This window comes from Lissotriton helveticus, chromosome 10 (genome assembly GCF_964261635.1).
Source record: "Lissotriton helveticus chromosome 10, aLisHel1.1, whole genome shotgun sequence".
NCBI classification, from domain to species: Eukaryota; Metazoa; Chordata; class Amphibia; order Caudata; family Salamandridae; genus Lissotriton; species Lissotriton helveticus.
Window position 1 is genome coordinate 782,327,125 of NC_136071.1, and position 25,402 is coordinate 782,352,526.

A 25,402-nucleotide genomic window follows, 5' to 3' on the forward strand; every position below is an offset into this window, starting at 1 on the left:
CCTCCGAATGTCCTTCGGCATCTGTGTGAGAGGTTAGACTATATTCAGAAAAGGGGACTTGGGGTTGCTGTCTACACAACCACCCAACCTTTCATCCATTATTTCGGTCTGTGGTTATACTGTACCCTTCGTAATCACCTCATTGACAACACAGTGGTGCATGTGAATGACCAAAGTATAAAACCTTGTGACTTAGTACACTATACTTAAGACCTGCTTCATATAAAGAATATTGCAAAAAGGACAGATGATGGACGGAATGCTGAATTAATCCGACATTCACCCCCAGTCACAGATCTGGGTTAAAGCCATCGTTTCTTTTTGCACCCCATTCCAATTTAGACCCAGCCCTATGCAAATCAGTCTTGACCCTGTTCCGCATGGGAATAGTCCAGCCCAAACTGGCAGGCCAGGTCCTCCCTAGACCAGAAACCAGCATCCTGGGACCGGTTTCATGGTAACACCCCTCATCAGCCAGGCTAGCTTGAATCTGGCGCCGTAGCGAGCACGGGACCCACGTCTGGGCATACCCTTCCCAGTTAGGGCGACGATTGCAAAAAGAACAGATGATAAAACTGAATGCTGAATTAATCAAACATTCACCCCCAGTCACAGATCTAGCTTAAAACCATTGGTTTTTGCACGCCACACCATTCCAGTTTAAACCCAGCTATCTGCAAATCAGCCTTGATCTGCCAGGCCAGGTCCTACCTAAACCAGCATCCTGGGACTGGGAGAAATGTTGTTGACTCATGAGCTGAGGCACACTGCATTGCCTTTTCTGGACGGTAGTGCCAGGAGCAGAACCTCTTTTTGAAGTGGGGGTAACACTACAAACTTCACCCCAGTGAAGGGCTCCTCAACTTCCCACAGAAATTCACAGTGTGGGTCAACGGGGAAGAAGAACTAGTGAAATTATGATGGCTGGAGATGACATAGAGATTAAAAGATTCAGTGGCTGCTGGGGGGAGTGAGGGCTGTGGAATATTATTATTTTTTTTTAACTCTTTATTCGTGACTGCATCAGATTACAGTTATACATTATTATCCACTTACAGTCTTTTCTCGTTTTGTCCCGTTAAACCTCAATTAGCTGTCATGGTATCCCGCTCAGGTCCTAAGCAAATCAAAGCGTCTGTGAGTATTACATATTACATCAGCATTTGTACAGCGTTAATATCATATAATCCACTCATAACCAAACCCCATCCCCCCAAAATCCCACCCCTCCCCGTACGTCTCCTGGCTTCTCCATCTGTTGGGCTCTGTGACCATCGGCACAAAGGCCCGGGAAGTAAAAACGCTTAAAGAAATGTGTTCTCAGTCTGCTGACTAACCTGTGTACCTCTTGGACAAGGTCTCCTTTCGCATTTCCACCAAACTCTGCCTATCATACTCGGTTATGAGGTATCCGCCTGTGAGGGCGTCACGTCTATTTCCTCTATCTCCAGCAGCATCCGCTCCCAGTCCTGCACGATTGGGTGTTTTCGTAGCCCTTTCTCCTCTTCTCTACGCAGATCTACACCTTCTGCCCTGCCCCATTTCAGCAAATCAGATCGCCACGTCTCTACAGCTGGGGGTCCGGCCGACTTCCACCTCATAGTTATGACTCTAACTGCCAACAACAATGCCAAGTCCAAGAGCTTCAGCTGGGCTTTATGCTTCTTGGATCGTTTCCTGTGCCCTATCAGACAAGGCAGCGCCTCTTCTGGTACCTGTATGGCTGTAACAGTGTGTAGTATATGGTGGACCTTCCCCCAATAGGTGCGCAGGCGAGGACATGACCACATCATGTGGAGAAGGCCGGCCTCCTCTGTCTGACATCGGGGGCAACAGTGGGAAGAAGTAGGGAACATCCTATGGAGCCTTTGGGGTGTAAGATGTGCCCTATGCAGCACCATAGCCTGTATAAATTTGAATTTGACATTCCTGGACACCCTTCTGGGATGTTCAAGGCCAATTTTCCAGGCCCTGTCTGTCATAGCCTCTCCTGTGTCTAGGGCCCAGGTGTCTCTGAGTGTGGTAAGGGGTAGAGCAGCGTGTTCCCTAATCCCAGCGTACAGCCATCGCACTAAGTGTCCCCCTGTCCCCATGTAATGGCGGAGGTGCACCAGTTCATGTTGCTCCGGTTTACTGTGCTGTGTGGCCCTTGTATGCCGAACAGTGCGTCACCATGGCGTGTAGGAAGTACAATCGCGGGGGGGGGTCCCTGTCGACTGTACGAAAGAAGCGTGGTCCAGCAATGTGTTGTTTCCAAACAGGTCGCCCACTCTGTCAACTCCCGCCTCCGTCCAAGATTGTAGCCTACATTGTGTCAGGCGCCCCTGCGGCGTTGGAAACCCTAACAGGGGAATATTATCTGCTTAAGGTGTTAATCCCGACGTGTACGCCAGTGCCTTACGCCAACACATTAGGGCGGTAGGTAGAAGAGGATGGCAGCCCCGAGGGATCCTGGCCTAGGGTAATAGGAGGGAGTGCAACTCCCCGCGCGCCAACTGGTCCTGTGTGACGTCATTTCGTGGAGGTTCCAACCCGCCACCCAGCGTGATAGCCATTGTAATTGACTTGCGTACTAGTAACCACGCAGATCTGGTACTCCAAGTCCTCCCTGTCTGGTGCTCAATTGTAGTTTCTTAAGACTTATCCTCCGCCGCCAAGAGCCCCAAATGAGGGTAATCCGGATCATATTTAGTGTAGTAAATATGTGTTGTGGGAGGAGAACCGGCAGATTTACAAAATAATACAATATACGGGAGAGCATGACCATTTTAGAGACTGCTATCCTACCCATGACGGACAGTGGTAAGGACGTCCAAAAGTTTACACTACTACGGAGGCTGTTAATGGCCCTCCAGACATTGCCTTCGATCTGGTCTTCCGGTCGTCTTTAAACGTTAATGCCCAAGTACTTGAATGTAGTCTGTGCTATTGGGATCTGGCAGTCACCGAATTGTATGTGGGAGGGTCGCTGCCCTTCACGGAAGTAAAAGCCCACCGATTTCGTCGGGTTGATAGCCAGGCCTGACACGGTCTTAAAACGGTCAAAGATGGTTGCCAAGGCAGAGTGGTTCCCATCCAGGTCTTGGAAGTACAGTAAGATATCTTCGGCGTAGATCGATATCAGGTTATGTGTCCCCCCCCAATGGAGATGCCTATCCTGTCCATCCGGGCTCGGAGGGCTATCGCTAGGGGCTCCAGTGTCAAAACAAACAACAGAGGCGATAGTGGGCAACCCTGCCGGGTGCCTCTGTGGATATCGTAACTATTTGAGATGTGCCTACCAGTTCGCGCTCTGGCCGTCGGGCTCGTATACAGTAATCAAATCCATTTTATTAAGGAGTCGGGGAAGCTGAACCGCCATAGGACCTCGAACATAAATGTCCATGACAGAGAGTCAAAGGCCTGTCGGAGATCCAATGTGACACAGCCGGCCTGAGGTAGGTCCAGCGGCGTGGCAGAAATGAGGGCGTGGAGCCTCCTTGTGTTTTGGGAAGTACTCCTCCCCGGAAGAAACCCACATTGATCCGGATGTATTAGGGCAGGGAGGTGGGTCTGTATTCGTAGGGCTATGGCTTTACTAAGTATTTGATACTCTGTGGGGAGCTTTGAGAGGGGCCTATAATTAGTCAGGTCAAGGGCGTCCCTGCCAGGTTTTGGTATGGATATAACTGAGGCTTGCATTGATGAGGCAGGTAGGTGACCGACCTCGTAGGATGTCTTATAAATATTCTCCAAGATGGGTACTAGAGTTGTAGAGTACGTTTGATAAAATTCTACTGGTAGCCCGTCCATGCCGGGAGTTTTACCTCGATTAAGGGAACGGATGGCTATTCAGATTTCCTGCCTGCTCATCTCAGGTCAGGACTGAGAAGGGTAAGTCTCTCAGAAATTCTAACATCTCATCCCTGTCCTCCGTGGGGGGAGGAGCATATAGTAGTCTCAGGTGGACTCTAAATGCATCATTAATGGCCGACTGTGTGGACAGCACCTCCCCCGCCCCATTTCTAATTTGTGTAATTACTGGGACTTCTGGACTATCCCGTACCAGTCTAGCCTATAGAGCTCCCGATCTGTCTGATTCCGCCTGCTGGCATCTTAAATATTCTTTGTGATCAATAACTCGTAATGTTTCCAGGAACTCTGCATGCTCTACATTGCATGTTTGCAATTCCTCTCTGCGCCTAGGGTCTACGCCCACCGCCGTCTCCAAGTCTTTCAAGCGGTCTTCAACCTCGCAAAGTTTCCTGTGAATTTCCTGCCTAGCACCCACCAGCTGACCTACGGCAGCTCCTCTCATCACAACCTTCATAGCATCCCATACCGTTAAATTCGAAGTCGCAGAGTCCCAGTTCTCTCGAAAGTAATTGTCTAATGTTTCCGATAGGGATGCGCGGAAGGGACCGTCCTCCAGTAGTAATGGGTTAAGCCTCAAGGGGGGCACCGGGGACGGCACCCTCCCCCACTGCAGATCGAGTGTCAGCGGTCTGTGATCAGAGAAGGTTTTAGCTAAATATTCAGAGGAAGCACATTTGAACAGCAAAGAGCTGGTACACAAGAATCTGTCTAATCGAGTATGTAGGGCATGTACCGAGATATAATAAGAGTATTCTCTGTGTGTCGGATGCAGGGTTCGCCACACGTCTGTCAGTCCCCATCCCTGGAGCCAGGTCCCGAAAGATTCCGTCAGTCTGTGTATACCAGTCGTCTGAAGGGGGGGATGCGACCTATCCAAATCAACATCTAAGACCAAGTTCCAGTCTCCTACCAGGATCCAGGGGATGTCCACCCAGTCAGTCAAAGCCCAGCCTACTTTTGCAAGGAATGTATCTTGGGCAAAGTTCGGGGCATAAATGCTGCCCAGAACCAGTAGTGTGCCGTCCAGTGTACCTTTCACCAGTATATATCTCCCCTGGTCGTCCACCTTCCTCTCTATTTCCACAAAGGGAGTACCGTGTCGCACCTATATGGTAGCCCCCTAGAAAAAGCAGAGTATGACGTAGAGAATACAGTTCCCCTCCATTTCCTCCTCAGTGTGTGTGCCTCGGACAGTGTTAAGTGGGATTCCTGCAGGAACACTATTTGCGCACGGTGACGGAGTAAAAATGCATGTATACTATGTCTCTTCTGTATGGCGCCAAGTCCCCGTACGTTCCAGGTAGCCAGCCTGTACTTCCCTATTGTGCTGTGGAATATTGTTGATATGTATTCCTGCTTTTATCAGACGCCTGCCACTCAAAACGCATGACCCAAATACGTCTGATTCAGTGCGTTTTGTTAAAGAAGAAAAAAACAATAATCTGAGAACTTGACCCAAAGCAAACGAAAAAAATAGTGCAACAAACTAACAGAAATTCACACAAGAAAAATAATACATATACCTGTGCCAGTGGCCATGGGCCGAAACGCACCGAAAAGAGGGACAAATGTGGACAGTTAACCACAGAAATTAAATGAACTGCGAAAGGCACATAAATGAACAAATTAAAAGTGATGGGTGTGCTGAAAGCCCACATAGGAGATACAGAATGTCTCATAGAGAAAGTGCACGCGCTGCCTAGGTGAGATCTAAAAATGAGGACCTCCGTTTAGCTAAGTGCGACTTTGGTAGATTTCTCCCAGAGATCAGTCGTAACATTTGGAGGATTCAAACTTCCATAAGATAGCCTGCCTCCTCAGTGTAACTCCTGCATGATATCCATACTGGATACTCTAAAATAACAGTAGATCCTGCAGGTAGAGCGAATAGTAGGATGTCCTCTGTGTTAAACTTTCTCATTCAAATCAAATGAAAATGTTAAAGCGTGGACTTGGCTAGTACGCCCACTCAATTCAACTAAGTCTACAAGAACGCTGTTCCCTATATTTAGTAAAAACCTCTCCATTTTATAATGGAATATCGCTGGTATTTTTTCTGTCCCCCTAAAAAAAGCATTTGTGTTTGCCCAAAGTTTGTTTCCAATTTCTTTTTATCTCAGATCAGAGGTCTTAAAACCCTTTTGCTGTGAGCCCTTCTAAGGAAAATGTTTTGAAGTCAGACTTGTTCCAAAACATTATGGCAAGTACTTGAGGGAGTTGGAGGGGCAGGAATGAGTACAGGGGGGCAGGGCACATGAGATAATTTCAGATGAACCTTTTTTGCGTTGCTCTTAATCCACACTAAATGTGAGACCTCTAGAAGAGCAAAATGAATCAAATAAAAACAAATTGATTTAAAAAAATAAGCATTGCTTCTCATGATTGGGGTGTTGAGTCCTTTGAACTCCTGGGCCCAAATGCAACGCCACCTTCTGTGCTAGTGGTAGCTCCGGCACTGAGTAACAGGCTATTCCTCGGTCTTTCTCCAGTTCCCCACCATGCCTGGCCATCACTCTGATCTTGAAATGGCCTATCTTTCTCACTCAGAAAAAATGAGCTCCCAATCATTGCCTCACTCTCTGCAGTAAGAGTGCACTCACTTGTAATGCTAGCAAGTAGCAGCATGAGCCACCAGGCCCTTTAATTAAAAGAAAGATAGTCATAATTGTGATGCAGTGAGCACCTCTGGCCCATGGGCACCAGTGCTGCTGCGCGTACTTCACTACTGATAGCTACTTCTTTATGAAGCACGCTACCTCTGTTTGCTACAAACATGGGCTCCCATCTCTCCCTATTCCACTTTCTGCCATCGATCTGAGGCCTAAATTAATGTTTCTCTTCCCAGCAACGACACAAATGTAGGGGAGAATTGAAGGACAGGCTTAAAGCAACACTGGCACAATAGGTGTACACTGGGACCTATAAACAAAAAATTTATCTCTGCACCCTGTTGCTTGATCTGTGTTCCCTATGCAACAATGGTGACCTGGGCTCTAGTGCTAAAAAGGAAAATGGGCTCCCGCTCTTCATTTTCGTAGTAACAAAATAATAATTGTTTTTTGGAGGCTGCTCACACACCTGGTCCCAGTGCCATAGAACTTGCTGCACTAATTGTAGTGGTGATCTTTTTTTTTTCTGTATAAAAAAAAACCTCACATTTCACCATCTTCCCCAGGGGCATGTCTCCAAGGAAGCGGTCTGTCCATTTGTAGATTAAAACAAGCATTTGCAATGCAATAGGTCTCGCAATTGCGGGATTATGAGCTATTGGCATTGTAAATGGCAATGCATTTTATTTATGTGTTTGAAAAATCTGCTATAATAAAAGGCATTGTCCTTTATAATACAAATAGGTCGATGTTTCGAAAATGCAAGACCTAATGCATTGCAAATGCTTGTTGTTTACAAGCACCCCATGCCGCACTTTCACATGAATAGAGGCCATGCCCCTTTCTTTAGGCCGAGCGTGTCTAACAAAAGGCCCGTGGGCGCTATTAAAGTGAAAGCGCGGGCGCTTTTACCAAAAAAGAATGTTTGTCAATTTGCCAAACAAATGTTTTTTCAAAAAGTTTTTTTTACAGTGTTAGAACTGGGGGTCTCTAGTTGGCAGGGGTAGGTACCACTGTCCAAATAGGGACCCTTGCTTCTAGTCAGGGTAATGAGGAAACCCTCTGAGATAACCCCTGCTCACCCTCTAGGTAGCTTGGCACGAGCAGTCTAGGCTAACCAGAGGCAATGTGTAAAGTATTTGTACCAACACTCACAGTAACGCAGTGAAAACACCACAAACTGACTCCACAACAGTTTAGAAAAATAAATGTATTTAATCTAAACTACACAAGACCAAAACGACAAAAATCCAACATACACAGTTCAAGAATATGGTTTCAAAAGAGTTCTTAAGGTTTGCGATAAAGTTCTTCAGGTTGTGATAAAATAAACCACAGATGCGTGAAAAGTTCACAGTTGCTTCACGTTTACTCACAGTACCTTTTAGTTGCAACAAAGTTCCAAAAGCAGAAGCTGGTGCGGTGGAAAACAAGCGATGCGTTGCTCCTGAGACCCTGGGGAGGCGTTTGCGACAGCCCCGCTGCAGCAGCGGGCGTGTTGTGACGAATCCGGTCTGTATGGGGAGGAAGGCCAAAGGCACGATGCGACGATCTCTGGAGTTGCGACGATCTCCGGGGCGATGATGCGCGGACCAGCGGTGATCTCTCTCGCAGCTCCTCGACACAATGGTTTCTGCGACGACACTCGCAGCGACGTGATGCGGTCCGCAAGCAAGCGGTGCGGCGATCTCACCCAGCGACGACCGGCTCTGCGAGGACACTCGCAGCGATGTTGGACTTTCCCGCACCGGTCTGGTGCGTCCCGCAAACGAAGGATGCAACGGCTCTGGCAGTGGCAACAGGCGCTGCGACTATCTCGGCCTTCGTAGCGGCGGGAATTTCCTCGCACTGTCGGGGATGCGCTCCGCAGCGAGCGAATCGATAACTTTTCAATTGCAAAAGTCTCTCAAGCTTAGTTTTAAGCTTCCCAGCACAGGTACAACTTCCAGAGGCCCCACAACTGGATCAAGCACTCTGAAAAGGACAGAACTCTCTCAGCAGAGTTCAGGGAAGCTGGAAGGTGAAGTCCTTTTGTTCCTGGGACTTCAGAACAGGGAGCCAGCTCTTCTCAGGTCCTTGGAGATTCCTTCAAGACCGGGGACACAGCATAACAGCAAAGTCCTTTCCCTCTCATTGGCAGCAAAGCAACAGGTCAGTCCAGCAGAGCAACAGCAGGACAGTCTTCCTTCTTCAGATTCAGCTTTCTCCTTGACAGAGGTTCCTTCTTGATTACAGGATGATCTAATTTTCTATTGTCATGGGTCCTGTACTTATACCCCTAAAAGTCTTTGTTCTCTTTGTGCAAGTGGGCCCTGAGCCTGGTCTGAACCAGTTCTGGGTGTTGCTTGAGCACTTTGTTTGCCTGGCTTCTTCTTTCCTTTCAGAGTGAGGGGCAGGGTCGTCGGCCGCCCAGCAGGAGGTGGAGCCAGCACTGTGGAAGGCAGGCAGGCACAGCCCTATTCAGGCCCAGGTGCCAACTCCTCCCACCACTCAGGTTGCAAATGCAGTCATTCAGCCTAGGGCTGACTCAGCCAGCCTCCTGGGGAATCCCCAGCCCCTGTCACTCTCAAACCAGGCAGTCAATACACAAACAGGCCAAGGCACACAGAAGGGTCAGACAAGAGAACAGCAACTTTCTAAAAGTGCTGTTCTCAAACACAGGATTTAAAAACAACCTTTCCTAAAAGATGTGTTATTAAATTCTGAGTTCAGGGATACTAGACTCTTATGTCCTATCTTGTTCCTATGGGAAGAAATGCTGGTAGCCATTGTAGCCAGCATCCCCCATGTTAATCTATGGAGCAAGATAACCTTGCACCTTACGGGATTACACAATGCCGAAACAATGTCGAAACAACCCTGACAACCCCAGCAACCTCCCAACGCAAATGAAAAGGGGGGGGGGGGGGGTCATGAGGGATCGACAACCATAAATTGGAAGTCGAGGGTTAGGTCAAGCTTGTGGAAACAGCGACCATAGTCAAAAGGCGAAATATATCGTTAATGTACAACACAATAAATCCAAGAAAACATCAGCAAGGCATAATAAGATATTGCAAGAAGATAATTCACAATGATGGTAGCTAAGAAGTTAGAGTGTACTTATCTGTTGTGAGCCGCATTTAAAAGAGGCAGCTCTACTCCTGCTCATGGCTTATATTGATGGCGTGATGTCCTCTAGTTCTTTGTTATTCCTTTGTGATGTAAGCAGCTGTTGTGAGTTGGCATTAAAGGATTAATGCATAATGTAGCCTCCTTGTCTTGTAATGAGATTTTAATGTTTCAGCTTTAACTTTAAAATTGTGAAGCTAATCTTCTATATCAACAGGATTTAAAGCTAAGTATCTTATATAGTGCTTCTGATGTAAGATCATTCAATCACAGTTGATATTTTCTTCGAAGGAAAGTCCCATGGGTTATCAATGAGCAGCCAACCACCATAGGTTAGCCAAATCACTGATGTACTCATTCAAAACATGTCTTTAGAAAGATAATCTATTAACTTAATGATTGACTCTCACAGAGCACAGTAACAGCTACTTTACAAGGCCAAAACTCTAGCAGTTTTTGTTGAAAAGGTAGACATGTTGCTTACTTTTCTATGTTTTATTGCTTCCTAAGGTTTGCTGTTTATCAGCCGGAGCAGTAATGGTGGTTTGGGCTGATGCATGTTTCTTTTCCACAGTTTTTCTGCGACTTCATGGAATCTTGGTGTGAATCCATTCTTAAGAAAATTAGGTTTTGCTCTGCAGCTTTTTAATTTCTCATTTTCGATGTTATGGTGATTTTGTTTTTGCAGATTGTCTCGGAACATTGTTCATGGACTCTTTTTCTCTAGCAAATAACTGCATGATTTTGCAGAGAAAGGAAAAATCCTGGACTACTTAGGACATGCAAACCCTCTCCTCTCCAACTCTCTGATTCACTTCGCTTTTCACTTTTTAGGTCGAGCTGACGTTAGCATTCATGCGAAGCATGAATGCTGTCAGCTCGACAACTAATGTGATCCGTTTTTAGGAGAGTGGACACCAAAGTGTTACGAGCGTTTTCAGTGCCGGATTTCACCTCGGGAGCGCGCAGCATTGTCTGCAGTGGCAGTGTCAGTTTCGCTTTTTTATTACTTTCGTTTTTCCCGAGGCTGGCTGAGGCTGGCTTGGAATGAACAGGCTTGCCCCCGCGCATGCGCAGAGTAACTCACAGCCCTTGTTTATATTTGTTTTAGTTCCGTGATGCTCCGATCTTTGCCCCTTCCGAGTGGAGCTTCCGAGTGGAGCTTCCGAGTGGAGCTTCCGAGTGGAGCTTCCGAGTGGAGCTTCAGAGTGGAGCTTCAGAGTGCAGAGTGGAGCTTCAGAGTGGAGCTTCAGAGTGCAGAGTGGAGCTTCAGAGTGGAGCTTCAGAGTGGAGCTTCAGAGTGGAGCTTCAGAGTGCAGAGTGGAGCTTCAGAGTGGAGCTTCAGAGTGGAGCTTCAGAGTGGAGCTTCAGAGTGGAGCTTCAGAGTGGAGCTTCAGAGTGCAGAGTGGAGCTTCAGAGTGGAGCTTCAGAGTGGAGCTTCAGAGTGGAGCTTCAGAGTGGAGCTTCAGAGTGGAGCTTCAGAGTGGAGCTTCAGAGTGGAGCTTCAGAGTGCAGAGTGGAGCTTCAGAGTGCAGAGTGGAGCTTCAGAGTGGAGCTTCAGAGTGGAGCTTCAGAGTGGAGCTTCAGAGTGGAGCTTCAGAGTGGAGCTTCAGAGTGGAGCTTCAGAGTGGAGCTTCAGAGTGGAGCTTCAGAGTGGAGCTTCAGAGTGGAGCTTCAGAGTGGAGCTTCAGAGTGCAGAGTGGAGCTTCAGAGTGCAGAGTGGAGCTTCAGAGTGCAGAGTGGAGCTTCAGAGTGGAGCTTCAGAGTGGAGCTTCAGAGTGGAGCTTCAGAGTGGAGCTTCAGAGTGGAGCTTCAGAGTGCAGAGTGGAGCTTCAGAGTGCAGAGTGGAGCTTCAGAGTGCAGAGTGGAGCTTCAGAGTGGAGCTTCAGAGTGGAGCTTCAGAGTGGAGCTTCAGAGTGGAGCTTCAGAGTGGAGCTTCAGAGTGGAGCTTCAGAGTGGAGCTTCAGAGTGGAGCTTCAGAGTGGAGCTTCAGAGTGCAGAGTGGAGCTTCAGAGTGGAGCTTCAGAGTGGAGCTTCAGAGTGGAGCTTCAGAGTGGAGCTTCAGAGTGGAGCTTCGGAGTGCAGAGTGCAGATTCGGAGTGGAGCTTCAGAGTGGAGTGGAGCTTCAGAGTGGAGCTTCAGAGTGGAGCTTCAGAGTGGAGAGTGGAGATTCAGAGTGGAGATTCAGAGTGGAGAGTGGAGCTTCAGAGTGGAGCTTCAGAGTGGAGCTTCAGAGTGGAGCTTCAGAGTGGAGCTTCAGAGTGGAGCTTCAGAGTGGAGCTTCAGAGTGGAGCTTCAGAGTGGAGCTTCAGAGTGGAGTGGAGCTTCGGAGTGGAGCTTCGGAGTGGAGCTGAGCTTCAGAGTGGAGCTTCAGAGTGCAGAGTGGAGCTTCAGAGTGGAGCTTCAGAGTGCAGAGTGGAGCTTCAGAGTGGAGCTTCAGAGTGCAGAGTGGAGCTTCAGAGTGGAGCTTCAGAGTGGAGCTTCAGAGTGGAGCTTCAGAGTGGAGCTTCAGAGTGGAGCTTCAGAGTGGAGCTTCAGAGTGGAGCTTCAGAGTGGAGCTTCAGAGTGGAGCTTCAGAGTGGAGCTTCAGAGCGGAGCTTCAGAGTGCAGAGTGGAGCTTCAGAGTGGAGCTTCAGAGTGGAGCTTCAGAGTGGAGCTTCAGAGTGGAGCTTCAGAGTGGAGCTTCAGAGTGGAGCTTCAGAGTGGAGCTTCAGAGTGGAGCTTCAGAGTGGAGCTTCAGAGTGGAGCTTCAGAGTGGAGTGGAGCTTCAGAGTGGAGCTTCAGAGTGGAGTGGAGCTTCAGAGTGGAGCTTCAGAGTGCAGAGTGGAGCTTCAGAGTGGAGCTTCAGAGTGCAGAGTGGAGCTTCAGAGTGGAGCTTCAGAGTGCAGAGTGGAGCTTCAGAGTGGAGCTTCAGAGTGCAGAGTGGAGCTTCAGAGTGGAGCTTCAGAGTGCAGAGTGGAGCTTCAGAGTGGAGCTTCAGAGTGCAGAGTGGAGCTTCAGAGTGGAGCTTCAGAGTGCAGAGTGGAGCTTCAGAGTGGAGCTTCAGAGTGGAGCTTCAGAGTGGAGCTTCAGAGTGGAGCTTCAGAGTGGAGCTTCAGAGTGGAGCTTCAGAGTGGAGCTTCAGAGTGCAGAGTGGAGCTTCAGAGTGGAGCTTCAGAGTGCAGATTCAGAGTGCAGAGTGCAGATTCGGAGTGGAGCTTCAGAGTGGAGCTTCAGAGTGCAGATTCAGAGTGCAGAGTGCAGATTCGGAGTGGAGCTTCAGAGTGGAGTGGAGCTTCAGAGTGGAGTGGAGCTTCAGAGTGGAGCTTCAGAGTGGAGCTTCAGAGTGGAGCTTCAGAGTGGAGAGTGGAGATTCAGAGTGGAGATTCAGAGTGGAGAGTGGAGCTTCAGAGTGGAGCTTCAGAGTGGAGCTTCAGAGTGGAGCTTCAGAGTGGAGCTTCAGAGTGGAGCTTCAGAGTGGAGCTTCAGAGTGCAGATTCAGAGTGCAGATTCAGAGTGCAGATTCGGAGTGGAGCTTCGGAGTGGAGCTGAGCTTCAGAGTGGAGCTTCAGAGTGCAGAGTGGAGCACTCTACAGCACCCCGCACTCTACAGCGCCCCGCGCTCTACAGCGCCCCACGCACTACAGCGCCCCGCAGCGCCCTGCACTCTACAGCGCCCCGGGCTCGACAGCGCCCCGCGCTCTACAACGCCCCGTGCTCTACAGCGCCCCACACTCTACAGCGCCCCGCACTCTACAGCGCCCCGCACTCTACAGCGCCCCGCACTCTACAGCGCCCCGCATTCTACAGCGCCCCGCATTCTACAGCGCCCCGCACTCGACAGCGCTCTACAGCGCCCCGCACTCTACAGCGCCCCGCACTCTACAGCGCCCCGCACTCTACAGCGCCCCGCACTCTACAGCGCTCCGCACTCTACACCGCGCTCTACAGCGCACTGCACTCTACAGCGCCCGCACCGCAGCCTACAGCGCACCACAGCGCCCCATACTCTACAGCGCCCCGCACTCTACAGGGCAACGCGCTCTTCAGCGCTACACACTCTACAGCGCAACGCACTCTACAGCACTCTACAGCGCCCCGCACTCTACATCGCCCTGCACTCTACAGCGCCCTGCAGCGCCCCGCATTCTACAGCGCCCCGCACTCTACAGCGCCCCGCACTCTACAGCGCCCCGCACTCTACAGCGCCCCGCACTCTACAGCGCACCGCACTCTACAGCGCCCCGCACTCTACAGCGCCCCGCACTCTACAGCGCCCCGCAGCGCCCTGCACTCTACAGCGCCCCGGGCTCGACAGCGCCCCGCACTCTACAGCGCCCCGCAGCGCCCCGCACTCTACAGCGCCCCGCACTCTACAGCGCCCCGCACTCTACAGCGCCCCGCACTCTACAGCGCCCCGCACTCTACAGCGCCTCGCACTCGACAGCGCCCCGCATTCTACAGCGCCCCGCACTCGACAGCGCTCTACAGCGCCCCGCACTCTACAGCGCCCCGCACTCTACAGCGCCCCGCACTCTACAGCGCCCCGCACTCTACAGCGCTCCGCACTCTACAGCGCTCCGCACTCTACACCGTGCTCTACAGCGCACTGCACTCTACAGCGCCCGCAGCGCACTCTACAGCGCACCGCAGCGCCCCATACTCTACAGCGCCCCGCACTCTACAGCGCAACGCGCTCTACAGCGCAACGCGCTCTACAGCGCAATGCACTCTACAGCACTCTACAGCGCCCCGCACTCTACAGCGCCCCACGCTCTGCAGCGCCCTGCACTCTACAGCGCCCCACAGCGCCCGCACTCTACAGCGCCCCGCACTCTACAGCGCACCGCACTCTACAGCGCACCGCACTCTACAGCGCACTCTACAGCGCACCGCACTCTACAGCGCACTCTACAGCGCCCCGCACTCTACAGCGCCCCGCACTCTACAGCGCCCCGCACTCTACAGCGCCCCACACTCTACAGCGCCCCACACTCTACAGCGCCCCACACTCTACAGCGCCCCGCACTCTACAGCGCCCCGCACTCTACAGCGCCCCGCACTCTACAGCGCCCCGCACTCTACAGCGCCCGCACTCTACAGCGCCCCGCACTCTACAGCGCCACGCACTCTACAGCGCCCCGCACTCTACAGCGCCCCGCACTCTACAGCGCCCCGCACTCCACAGCGCCACGCACTGCGCCCCGCACTCTACAGCGCCCCGCACTCTACAGCGCCCGCACTCTACAGCGCCCCGCATTCTACAGCGCCACGCACTCCACAGCGCCACGCAGCGCCCTGCACTCTACAGCGCCCCGCAGCGCCCTGCACTCTACAGCGCCCCGCAGCGCCCTGCACTCTACAGCGCCCCGCACTCTACAGCGCCCCGCACTCTACAGCGCCCCGCACTCTACAGCGCCCCGCAGCTCACCGCACTCTACAGCGCACCGCAGCGCCCCATACTCTACAGCGCCCCGCACTCTACAGCGCCCTGCGCTCTACAGCGCACACACTCTACAGCGCACCACGCTCTCAGCGCCCCGCAGCGCCATGCACTCTACAGCGCCCCGCGCTCTACAGCGCCCCGCAGCGCCCCGCACTCTACAGCGCCACGCACTCTACAGCGCCCCGCACTCTACAGCGCCCCGCACTCTACAGCGCCCCGCACTCTACAGCGCACTCTACAGCGCCCTGCACTCTACAGCGCCCCGCACTCTACAGCGCCCCGCAGTGCCCCGCACTCTACAGCGCCCCGCACTCTACAGCGCACCGCAGCGTCCCGCACTCTACAGTGCAACGCAGCGCCCCGCACTCTACAGCGCCCCGCACTCTACAGCGCCCCGCGCGCAGAAACTTTTACAAATAATAGAAATCCCACCATCGACAGTAGTCAATTTATCCACGAAAGTATTGACAAGGGATGAGGAATCTGTCCTCAATCTAGGTTTAAAATGTGTTCCCAGTCAGCAAACATACAAGGCAGCTCCAATAATATCCTATTGGCGAGCTAGTCCTGACAATAGTGAAGAACGAAATTAGCAGTATTTCACTATCATGACATGTAATACATACCTACACATGTCCCACCTTTAACATACACTGCACCCTGCCCCTGGGAGTGTCTTGGGCCTACCTTAGGGGTGTCCAACATGTAGTAAAAGGGAGGCTTAGGGCCTGGCAAGAGACTGCACTTGCCAGGTCGACTTGGCAGTTTAAAACTGTACTCAAAGGCACTGCAATGGTAGGCTGGAGACACGTTTACAGGGGTGCTTATATGGTTGGCACAATCACTGCTGCAGGCGCACTAGATGCATTTGATTTACAGGCCTTGGGCACACACAGTGCACTTTACTAGGGACTTACCAGTAAATCAAATATGCAAATTATGGAGAACCCAGCAGAATTAAAAATGACAGAGGTAGCATTTGCACTTGAGCACTGATTAGCAGTGGTAAAGTGTACGGAGTACATAAAACAGCAAAAAAGAAGTCCAGCATAACATCAAAAATACAGGTGGTAGAGCAAAAAGACAGAGGAAAACACGTCAAGGATGCCAGGTCTTGCAACTGCTTAGAGATCTTTGAGTGATGACAGGTCACATTGCCTCTCTCTCATCGTCTCATGACCCCAAAAGACAGAGGTCAGTCGCAGGTGTCTAGGGATAATTGGTGCACCTGAGCCCACTACAAGAGAGCGCTTCGATCCACGAGAATCCACTGCAATAATCAATCTAAATTACACCGCGCTGTGTTTGTTTACACTTCCTCTCTCGGGTGGGTTCTTTTCAGATGTGATCCCATTTGTAGCTCAGCAGACAGCAGCTTACCCTGACAGAGCAAGAGAAGGATGATCCGCACTCTGCTGCTTTTGGTCCAGCTCTCTCATTTATGTGTATTTTGTTGCCTGCGAGTGTTGTTTTTGTTATCACAGGAGAGGGGCTTGGCCTGATTCTACTCCCCACTACGAGCAAGGAGCCACGTGAATATCACCTGTGTATGTCCATTACGAAGTGATGCTAGAACACGTTTTATTTTAAAAATGGATTAGGCCCCAGAAGGTGTTCAAACAATTTCGAGGCATGGTGCTCATCTTCTCAGCATGAGAAGGATGAAATGCTGAGCCGAACTTGCTTTGATTCCAAACTAGTGGCCATTAGGTTGCAGTTGCATCATTGTAACAGGTGCATCAACCAACTGAGCTAGCTTGAAAAATTCCGGAGTGCAAACATACTAGATTAATAATGTAAGGTTCCTTTTGTAACACCTGCTTAGGACAGCTGCTAATCACCAAACATCTGATGCAGAGACACGCATTTTTTCCTTGACTGAAGCAACTATAACGATGATGCATATGTCATAAGTACATAGAAAGCTCACGAAAGTAAGCATGTGATGCTGAACATTTAAAAACATGATGGAATAACAATCTAGTATTTTAGCTATTCATCTTAACAAGACCAATGCATTGAACACCGTTACGTTGGCTGATAAAAGCGCATTTTATTTACAGTAGTCTAAAAGAGCAAAACTGCAGGAAAATGACCACTATACAAAATAAAAATAGCACTACTCTGCGCGCCGCCACTCCCGTGCACCATTTTAATTATGAAGACCCGGCCCGGCTCCAGTGCGTACCACTACCAACTATTTAATTAATTTTAAAAAGGCTCAGGCCAGGCCGGTAGGGCGTGCGCACCACGGCACCATAATTAATGTTTATAGGCCGGGGCCCGTTACCATCCGTCCCTGGCGTGCGTTGCGCACTGTAACTATTATAATATAGGCTTGCCTGCTTGCTTGCTTCAGCAGCAGCCGAGGGCAAATGGAGCAGGCGAGGAAGCAACAGGGGTTGGGGGGCTGGTTGAGTGCAAGGGCGAACCCAATATGGAGGGAAGCGGCACACAGGCAAGAACAGAGAGCAACACTGAGTGCGGCCCCGGGAGCAAAGAAGTACAGAAGCGAGAAAGCATGTTCTATAGGAGGGACAAACACGAGTGACAAGTTGGGACATAAATAAGAAGCAGGCAAATGCGCGACAGGAAAGCAACTAATTAGTGCACGCAGCAGGCCTGGAGGCAGGCAGCCAGCAGCAGCCCTGCCCCGCCGGTCGGTGACGGAGACGGAGTGACAGACTCTGAGTGACTTACTTTGGTCTTCGGACTCGGATTCGGAAATCGGACAGGGCAGCTCAGCGTGGGCGGGCCTGGCCGCCTGGCTGCTTTGTCTTGGACTTGGAAGGCAGTTAAGTTCGTAGTTTTCGTTGTTCTTCTCTTGTCTTCTTCTTTGGCTATGCGCGCCGCCTGCCGCGCCCCATATGCCACGCACAGGGGCTTACTGCTTATTGGCCCGCATGATGTTGTGCGTGCCCTGGGGCTGCCTGGCATTGCTCACCACCACTCAGCAGCAGCCAGCCCTGCTGCCCACGCCCCCCACGCACGCGGCACGCGCATACGCGGCGGCGGAAGTGCGGAACGGAAAGTGAAAGAAAAGGATAAAGGCCTGTCCCGCGTCCCGCCGCCATTTCATAGAATCAGGCGGGCTTAGACTAAGATAACAAAAAGTGCCTTACACACTGTGTAAGGCACGGTTTGTTATCATTGTCACTTTTGCCTCATGTAATGTAACGTTTGCCTTTGTATTTTGTTCACTAGTAATGTTCTCATGTATCAGTTCTGTTTCTATTGTGAATTCGCTCTGACACCTTCGGGTGAAGTCCGCACATCCCTTCTTACTCGGCTTGCTTAGCTGGCAGAATGGTGTTGCAGCGTTGGCTAGGAGTTTATTATAGTTGAACTTTTTTCTTTCAGTCAAACAATAAAGTAACATTCATACAACCTAAATTCAGGATGCTGCCTCCCTGCCAATGTTTTAGTCATCTCTCTTTTTAAAGTCGGGAACATTCTGTTAAAACAGCTGTTTAGGATGTAAGGTATTACTTCTCACGAAACACACTGATTTTTGATAATGTCCTGAATGCAGCAAGGACCGTCTGAATCAATGTAAAGAATTGCAGTGTTCCTAATGTTCTATATGCGATTTGCCTTCAACTAGTAATTACCATTGGATCATTGTGTGCTGTCTCACTCTTAATGCCTGTTTAAAAAGAGTGCTCTTTATGCTGGACCCAAGTATGTTGCTATTTAAACAACACCAGCGATCAATGCACGCTTCCACCACACGCACACAGAACCAGACGTCGGTGCACGCTTTCACCAGGCGCACACACACACCACCAACCGTCAGTGCACACTTTCACCAGGCACACCCCATCAGCCGTCAATGCACGCTTTCACCGGGCACACACGCCACTAGCTGGCAGTGCACACTTCCACCAGGCACACACACCATTAGCCATCAGTGCACATTTTCTACAAGCACACACACACCACCAGCCATCAGTGCACGCATCAATGGTTAGCACATCCACAATTAACTATTGTAGCAATCGCAGTATGGCGCACTTTACTTCTAAACATGTCAGTGCACGCTTTTCCACCATGCACACACACCATCAGCCATCAGTGCACACTTTCAACAGGCACACACACACCACTAGCCATCAGTACATGGTTTCATCAGGCATACCCACCACCGGCCGTCAGTACACACTTTCAACAGGCACAGACACCATAAGTCATCAGTGCACGCTTTCACCAGGCACAAACACCACCAGCCGTCAGTGCACGCTTTCACCGAGCACAAACACAAACAGCCGCCAGTGCACCCTTTCACCAGGCACAAACACCAACAGCCGTCAGTGCACGCTTTCACCGGGCACAAACACCACCAGCCACCAGTGCACCCTTTCACCAGGCACAAACACCACCAGCCGTCAGTGCACACTTTCACCAGGCACAGACGCCATAAGTTGTTCGTGCACGCTTTCACCGGGCACAAACACCACCATCCGTCAGTGCACGCTTTCACCGGGCACAAACACCACCAGCCAATACAGAGTTTGGAAAAGAATTCATGCAACACATTGTCATATACAATGCCAATAACTCAAACTTGAATGCTGCGAGACCTATTGCATTGCAAATGCTTGTTTCACAGTAGCTGTTGCAGTCAAGTTATCAATAGCTGCTTTCCCTCTGTGCTGCTCTGAGTTACACGAACATATTATGGTCCAGTTTTGTGAAAAATGTAATCCAAAATGAGGATTTATGGATCACTTATCTGAAGGCTTTTCTTTGATTTGCTGTCATATTTTTAACTTGGGAGTTCTGGCGCAAGCTCTTGATGGGTAATGTTAGCATTAAACCTGCAACACGATAGTTTTTTTTTGCACCAGCACAATCAGCAGGGCTTTTATTATCTTAGTGGATATTAAGCTAAATTTGAGATTGAAAGTTGGAATATCGGTCTGTTGAGGCCACTATTTGCCCTTTCGAACATTGGTTCTTTTGTATTAGTCGGAGAGGCCACAACTTATTTCTGTGAACTGAAGACACATTGTTTGGTTGAAAGTCTGTTCATGATTTGAGCAGAATAAAAGGATGCTGAACTAGACCAGTGACACAATAGCATTTTTATTTTTTATTTATAAAGTTTTTATTGATAACAAAAAAGTAGAGAATTTTAATTCTTGTAACGTGTACAAAATATACACCATATCACAATTAGAATTGCTGTCTTAGTGCCACTTATTAATGATGTACACAAGAATACCCGGTATCCCACTTTTCGATATAACGGTAATCACACTAAATATTTTTGTTGGTTAGGCTATCATTTTCAGCCTTTTACTTTTTAATTTTTTCAAAAATTTCACATAGAAAAACTCATTAATTCACAGAGCCACATACAATTTCTACAACCTAAACAAAAATTCAAACAATTACATACATTACAACAAAAATGAATTAAACATCAAACATATACAGTGTACATCAATTGTTAGATAGCTTCAAATTTCAATGTGCAAGTACCACTCAACATCTTGATTCACAAAACAAAAGTACCTATGATCTGCCTATTTGTAAGGTACTAAAAACAACCCAATTTGTTGTGAATGTTAATATACACTTTTTCTTGAATCAATATACAGAATTTGATTTTTTTGCACTTCCATATGTCAGAGCCTGCCGACGCGTTTCCAGCACCGCATAACCTCTTCACGGGCTTTCATCAGGGCTTCTTACTAATGATAAACTTGATGATCTATGAAGCAAATGAAATTCCAATTAACTACTCTGTACACACCTCCTTATCCTTCTCAGCTATCACCCGTGTTTTTAAAAAAATCCTACCTTTTTGAAGCGTCTTAATCTATTGGACTTTCTGGGCAGATTACCATTTCCGCGGCAACCTGAAAATTAAAAAATCCTACAATGACTTCTCAAATCCATCATGCAGAGAGTGAATCCGTTAACTGTCGACTGCCAGGTATTGCCTACCTTAAATAACAGCTTGTTGCAACCAGCGGTAAACTTCTACGTTATTTCTATAACCAATGGGGGCGCTGTAAAAACACAAACCAAACCACATATTTGTGGGTCTATTCCCAAAAAGGCTTCTTTTTTTCATAAACCCCAATGCTGTAGGAAATGTCCTACCTTAGCTTGTTAACTCAAAATTCATGGACCCCACTGCCGTCTTCCTGCGGTCGGTCCTAGTTTAGATGGAAATATTGGGCATAGAAATTAATCTTTACTCCTATTCGTTTGTTGATATCATCCCAATTAAGCACCTGGCGTGCCCTCACCTTTGGATAGTGTGAGATGATCCTCGCGCCTCTCCCCGTACTTTTATTCCGCTGTGCGCATTTATTGTTTTGCTTCCCCGTGATTCTTCAATGCCGTTCTGTAATATAACGGTGCCATAATCAACAAGTTGCTCACGTCCGTAAAGATTAATTTCTATGCCCAATATTTCCATCTAAACTAGGACCGACCGCAGGAAGGCGGCAGTGGGGTCCATGAATTTTGAGTTAACTAGCTAAGGTAGGACATTACCTACAGCATTGGGGTTTATGAAAAAAAGAAGCCTTTTTGGGAATAGACCCACAAATATGTGGTTTGGTTTGTGTTTTTACAGCGCCCCCCCATTGGTTATAGAAATAACGTAGAAGTTTACCGCTGGTTGCAACAAGCTGTTATTTAAGGTAGGCTATACCTGGCAGTCGACAGTTAACGGATTCACTCTCTGCATGATGGATTTGAGAAGTCATTGTAGGATTTTTTAATTTTCAGGTTGCCGCGGAAATGGTAATCTGCCCAGAAAGTCCAATAGATTAAGACGCTTCAAAAAGGTAGGATTTTTTTAAAAACACGGGTGATAGCTGAGAAGGATAAGGAGGTGTGTACAGAGTAGTTAATTGGAATTTCATTTGCTTCATAGATCATCAAGTTTATCATTAGTAAGAAGCCCTGATGAAAGCCCGTGAAGAGGTTATACGGTGCTGGAAACGCGTCGGCAGGCTCTGACATATGGAAGTGCAGAAAAATCAAATTCTGTATATTGATTCAAGAAAAAGTGTATATTAACATTCACAACAAATTGGGTTGTTTTTAGTACCTTACAAATAGGCAGATCATAGGTACTTTTGTTTTGTTAATCAAGATGTTTAGTGGTACTTGCACATTGAAATTTGAAGCTATCTAACAATTGATGTACACTGTATATGTTTGATGTTTAATTCATTTTTGTTGTAATGTATGTAATTGTTTGAATTTTTGTTTAGGTTGTAGAAATTGTATGTGGCTCTGTGAATTAATGAGTTTTTCTATGTGAAATTTTTGAAAAAATTAAAAAGTAAAAGGCTGATGATGATAGCCTAACCAACAAAAGAATTTAGTGTAGTTACCGTTATATCGAAAAGTGGGATACCGGGTATTCTTGTGTATATTGTATCTTGGGCCCTACCTGGTTCCCGTCAATGGGCCAAACCCCTTTTGTGGTTCAACTTATTAATGATGGGCATAGCAACATGCTGTGCGCAAAGAGATGGATAACAATAACATTTAGTAAGGGTGATTAGTGTGGAATTGAGCATAACAGTGAGGCTCTAGTATATTGCAATATAAAGAATGATTCACCCTATGGCATGCTGACTCTCATACCTTTCAATAGAGCCTTGTTCTCCTATCAGCATGGCCAATCAGAAATCCAGGTTACTGCATCATAGTACATAGAACTCCCATATCTATTTGAACACTGAGTGATTTGTCCACTTCCTTCCAAATTTGTTGAAAGGGGCTTTTTTCTTCCCTCATATCCTTGATTTCTTAAGGATACATCTAATGACCGAGTCCTCGCCTTTAGAATATACCCAAGTGACCAGGCTTTAACTGGGAAAAAAATGTCAGCAGTGCACTCAAGTGCTGGTATATGTCACCGTGTAACTCTATGCTGGCACCATGCCACTGCAGAAGTGATGGACCAGTACCGCATAAAAGTGCCACCTCTGCGCACTGACAGAAGTTAGTTTCTTCCTGCAAGCTCAACTCGTATCTAGAGTGTCACTTCCAACTCTGTTGGCCTTTCAATAGTTTGGAAATTCTACCAAGACGGTGAGCTAGGGAACTATGTCCCGCCCTGAAGTTGACCGGCTATAAGCCATCCAAAGAGGACCACAAGCACATGTTAGTCATGGACCCCCCACAGGTTGTACCTTTGGTACCTGGGCTCCAGTCACAATTCGGTCATGTGACCAATGCGCCTTAATTCACCCGAAGGCAATTCAAAACCTACTGGCTTCTCTCAAATGTCCATGTCCCCCAGTAGAAGACGTTAGTTACCTTCAATAATGCTCGTTCTGGTTTACTCCTCACTGCCCTCCCACCTCCCTGTTCTGTGGACTGGTTTCTAATTCACACTTAAAAAGGTCTCATGTTCGAGATCATCACACCGTGATCAAAAATTGTTTTACGCTCTTTGTCTGAGGATGCAGAAAGGTCAAAGACAAGAAACTGACATCCGCGCACTGTAGATCCAGTGTGGCACCTGTGGGTTACTCTGAAGATTAGGAATCAGCGGGTGGAGTATCTATAAGAAAGGGTGCTACCGAATACTATCTACCTTTGCCTGTCTAAATGAAAATCATTATGCTGAGCAGGGATGAAGGTCAGTGTATAAGTGTGTCTCAAACCTCTTTGTTATCCAGAATACTAAGGTACTGCTGATCAGCTGTGCTTTCCGTTAGGCTAATGGAACACAGTGGTTGTAAAGCTAGGAGTAAGAAGAGTCCTCGCAGCAAATCACTGTTGCCAGTTGTGTATGTTAGTGTTTGACCTCCATATGCTTTTTTCACATATACCTCCATTACGTACTCCCGTCCATGCCCATACATGCTTATCTGCTAAAGTAAAAATGTTAAACACCAGATATGCGGTCTATGAGAGGGCATAACTGAAGTTACTGCTTTCACCCTGCTATGTGTTGCAAGTGCATACGTCATCCAGAAACAATAGTTTTATGATGCACACAAATGTATTGCTTGACAGAAACCTGCATTTCTCACGAGCTTCCTGGAAGTCTCCTAGTTATCAAACTTGCATTCATTGATTGTTCAACTTGTATTGTGCGATCTTTGATCTGTAGTCTAGAGATTTTTCTTTTTCTTCTTCTTAACCTTTTCATACTCTGATCTTCATATGTTTCTGACTACTTATAGCACCTTTCATCAGAAGAGAACTGCCACATCACTTGTGACAGCCATTCAGATAGTCAGTATGGTTCTCCTCCAAAGGGTTGGTCTGAAGAGTTGGATCAACATGGCCAAACCTTATATATCAGTGAACATACTAATGAAAAGGTACTTTCTCCTTTCTTTTCAGCACTATTATTTCATGGAATCTTGCATCTGTGTGAGAATATTGAATGTTAGATTGAACTGTACGTTTGCAAATTAAAACCCTTTGCTCTACTAACTCTGTTTTGTAGTAAAGCTATTTTGTGTTGACTGATTTATCGCATGACTTTGTTGTTGATTTTTATTCACAGTGTACACAGCATGACTTTATGGACAAAGTTTCAAGTGCATTACGTTGACTGTGTATGAAAACCAATGTAAATATTACATGACATTGCAGATTAACTGAACACTTTCTCAGTCTCTTCGCAAATGTTTAATTGTGCAGATTATTTCATAATCTGTCAAGGAACAAAGCGAATGTGTTTTGTGAACAAACAAAACAACAGTAAATTTGCTGTTTTGATACATGAACATTTCGAAAATGGCATTGAGGCTCCAATGAAAACCTAGCAGGATAGTGGCAGATAGTTGTTTTTTTATAAAACCCATCCAGAGCATTCTGTAAACTGCTAGATTCCCTGAGCAGCTGGTCAAAGATCAAGCAGGAGCTGCCTTATCCAAACCCTTAAATCCTTTATCACAACCATGTGTGGGGCTTCCCATGAGGTCAGGCGGCCCTGCACCCCAGAGTCTGTGTATGATCTACTCAAGCGCCAAAAGTACTCCTAAAATCTGATGCTGATTTTGTTTTAACTTTAACATGTGGCCAACAACAGACTTCCGTTAAAGAAGTAGTTAGGCCTCCTGTTATAAACTGCATGAATGCCAGAGATCTCCAACCTTTACATCGGGAGAGCCCTGCGCCACATCAGGGTGACTTAAATAATTTTAATGATGATGCTAACCTGTTTAAAGCCAATATCAGTCTATCCGCAGAGGCGACCCACTCACTATGTTGTGGTACTGGGTAATGTACCTTAACTGTAATTCAGGTGGAAATTTCACACAATTTAAAAAAAAAAAACGATGCATTGGCTGGGGTGGGGGTTCATACAACTCTGGGGTTGCACTCCGCTGCTTGGATCAACATGGTCCGGCGAGTGCACTGGATTGAAAGTGGACCACATTTCTTTGGGGGGGGGGGGGGACTG

At 48.1% G+C, this 25,402-nt stretch overlaps 1 protein-coding gene across 8 annotated transcripts in view; it reads left to right on the top strand.

The window, feature by feature from the left end:
• ARHGAP12 (Rho GTPase activating protein 12) overlaps window positions 1–25,402 on the top strand; it is a 399,139-nt gene that overhangs the window by 151,532 nt on the left and 222,205 nt on the right. For 4 of the 8 annotated variants that reach the window (XM_078663344.1, XM_078663346.1, XM_078663345.1 and 1 more), the window contains exon 4: window positions 24,171–24,311. The exons of the other annotated variants lie outside the window; for them this stretch is intronic. In XM_078663344.1, coding sequence (XP_078519470.1) covers window positions 24,171–24,311 — 141 coding nt within the window. The remainder of the gene's footprint in view (window positions 1–24,170; window positions 24,312–25,402) is intronic. 8 annotated transcript variants of the gene reach the window in all.